The sequence below is a fragment of the Etheostoma cragini genome, chromosome 2, assembly GCF_013103735.1.
Source record: "Etheostoma cragini isolate CJK2018 chromosome 2, CSU_Ecrag_1.0, whole genome shotgun sequence".
Taxonomy (NCBI): Eukaryota; Metazoa; Chordata; class Actinopteri; order Perciformes; family Percidae; genus Etheostoma; species Etheostoma cragini.
The window spans coordinates 29851717-29854078 of record NC_048408.1 but is presented as its reverse complement, the minus strand read 5'-3'; the positions used below and the strand labels follow the sequence as shown (position 1 = coordinate 29854078).

At 41.2% G+C, this 2362-nt stretch overlaps 1 protein-coding gene and 1 long non-coding RNA gene across 2 annotated transcripts in view; both read right to left on the bottom strand.

Moving 5' to 3' along the window:
* The window catches only part of LOC117934690, a 2683-nt gene extending 340 nt beyond the window's left edge, over positions 1–2343 (bottom strand). Inside the window, exons 1-2 of the long non-coding RNA XR_004654545.1 lie at positions 2222–2343; positions 377–418 (exon numbers count right to left, since the gene is read on the bottom strand). This is a non-coding gene — a long non-coding RNA (uncharacterized LOC117934690). The remainder of the gene's footprint in view (positions 1–376; positions 419–2221) is intronic.
* The window catches only part of zgc:66455 (uncharacterized protein LOC393502 homolog), a 10698-nt gene that overhangs the window by 5678 nt on the left and 2658 nt on the right, over positions 1–2362 (bottom strand). Inside the window, exons 5-6 of the mRNA XM_034884333.1 lie at positions 2222–2358; positions 377–418 (exon numbers count right to left, since the gene is read on the bottom strand). Of these exons, the coding sequence (XP_034740224.1) occupies positions 377–418; positions 2222–2358 (179 nt within the window). The remainder of the gene's footprint in view (positions 1–376; positions 419–2221; positions 2359–2362) is intronic.

Below are 2362 nucleotides of genomic sequence, written 5' to 3'. Positions count from 1 at the left end.
CCCTGGTGATGGGACCCTACCCTGGTGATGGGACCCTACCCTGGTGATGGGACCCTACTCGAGTGACGGGACCCTACCCGAGTGAAGGGACCCGACCCTGGTGATGGGATCCTACCCTGTGTGACGGGACCCGACCCTGGTGATGGCACCCGACCCTGTGTGATGGGACCCGACCCTAGTGATGTGACCCTACCCTGGTGATGTGACCCTACCCTGGTGATGGGACCCTACTCGAGTGATGGGACCCTACCCCAGTGATTGGACCCTACCCTAGTGAAGGGACCCAACCCTACTGATGTAGCCTAAAAACGCGTGGCATCACGTAGAGCACCTTTAATATTCCGGTGAAGTTGATCGTCATCAGTCTGATACTCACCACCGGGAAGATGTGGAACTTCAGAGCGATTTCTGACGTTGACTGCAAGAGAAACACAAATTCAAAACAAGTTCACTTACTTTGCACATGCAGATCAATACAACATATATTTATATTCTGTCTTGTGTGACTAATGTACGTGTGCTGCTGTAACACCGTAATTTCCTATTTTTTGGGATCAATAAATATCTATCTATAAATCAACTGCTAAATGATCCATTCTTATACAGTGGGGTTCGAAAGTTTGGGCACCCCAGGTAAAAATTTGTATTAATGTGCATAAAGAAGCCAAGAAAAGATGGAAAAATCTCCAAAAGGAATCAAATGACAGATTAGACATTCGTGTCATATGTCACAAAAAGTTAGATTTTTATTTTCATCATTTACACTTTCAAAATAACAGAAAATAAAATGGCGAGTCTTCGATTCTGGTTTGAGGTATCTTTGCCCATTCTTCCTTCCAAAAGTCTTCCAGTTATTTGAGATTCCTGGGCTGTCTGTCACACACTGCTCTTTTAAGGTATATCCATAGATTTTCCACTATGTTGAGGTCAGGAGATTGTGAAGGCCATGGAACAACCTGCAGTTTACGCCCCTTGATGTAATCCATTGTGGATTTTGAGGTGTGTTTAAGATAATTATCCATTTGTAGAAGCCATCCTCTCTTTAATTTCAGCTTTTTCACAGACGGCATCGAGTTAACGTCCAAAATTTGCTGAAGATTAATTGAATCTGTTTTTCCTTCTACTTGGGAAATGTTTTTTGGGAGATTTTTCCATCTTTTCTTGGCTTTTTTATTCACGTTACAAATTTTTACCTGGAGTGCCCAAACCTTTGAACCCCACTGTGTCTCAAGTGTTGGATGGATTTATTATTCCATCTTTTCTTCTTTAAACACTGGGGAAGTATTGTTGTTTTTTTTAAATGTTTTTGTACCAATTCAATTTTATTTAGAATGTCAAACAACAAGAGGGTACCGTACTGGTAGAGCAGGTCTAGACCACACTCTGTAATTTACAGAAGCTCAACAATTCTGGTTGGCGGCCATCTGCATTTCTACAGAAATAGGATTCATAATTTTTGCAGTAGACATGATGCGCCATGCTACATATGGTCACAAAAAAAATTGAACTATGACTAGATCCATCTTATTTAAAGAAAATCTAGCAAATGTACATTAAAAGAGGACATTTTAACAGTTGTCCGACAGTACTTTGGAGCATTCATCAAAAGCTCATGTAAAATATCTGAGTGCCTGGGCGCCCAGATGGCTCAGTTGGTAGAGGGCGCGCCCATATTTAGCGGACCCGGATTTGACTCCGACCTCCGGCCCTTTGCTGCAGGTCAATCCCCCTTCTCACATCATCAGCTGTCTTGTTGATTAAGGGGCTAAAATACCCCAAAAATAATCTTTACGAAAAATATATTTCCACTTGTTGAGTTGATTAAAACAGCTGTTCCCAATGAATCAGCATAATTAGGATGCTTTAGTACAGTTTGGACTAAATCGTTGGATTTTCCCATAGACTGTGACAGTTTGCAAAGGGTATAAATAATTTTGGACATGCCAGTTTTTGTTCAATTGTAAATAAAAGATAAATATTTTTATCCACAATAATACCACTTGTGCATCGTTTTATTATCTTCTGGGAGTCATTTTTGATCAAGAAAAAAACTTGCTGGTTGAATAAAAGTAACTTTAGGTTACTAAAATTTTTCTGGGTTCAATAAATATCTATCTAGGTCATAATTTGCCAGGGGTATGAAAAATTTTCTGGTTTGAACCACACACACACACACACACACCCACACAGACACACAACTAAGTAAAACAACTGGACTCACAGTGTCCTCGGTGGTCCGACAGCGGCTCCACCATGTTGGGGTGAGGAAGAGTTGGCTCAGTCTCTGCATCTTTAGAGGAAGAAGGAAGCCGGTTTGACATTTCCTCCTCAGACAGCCTCTCTTCCTCCTCAGACAGCCTCT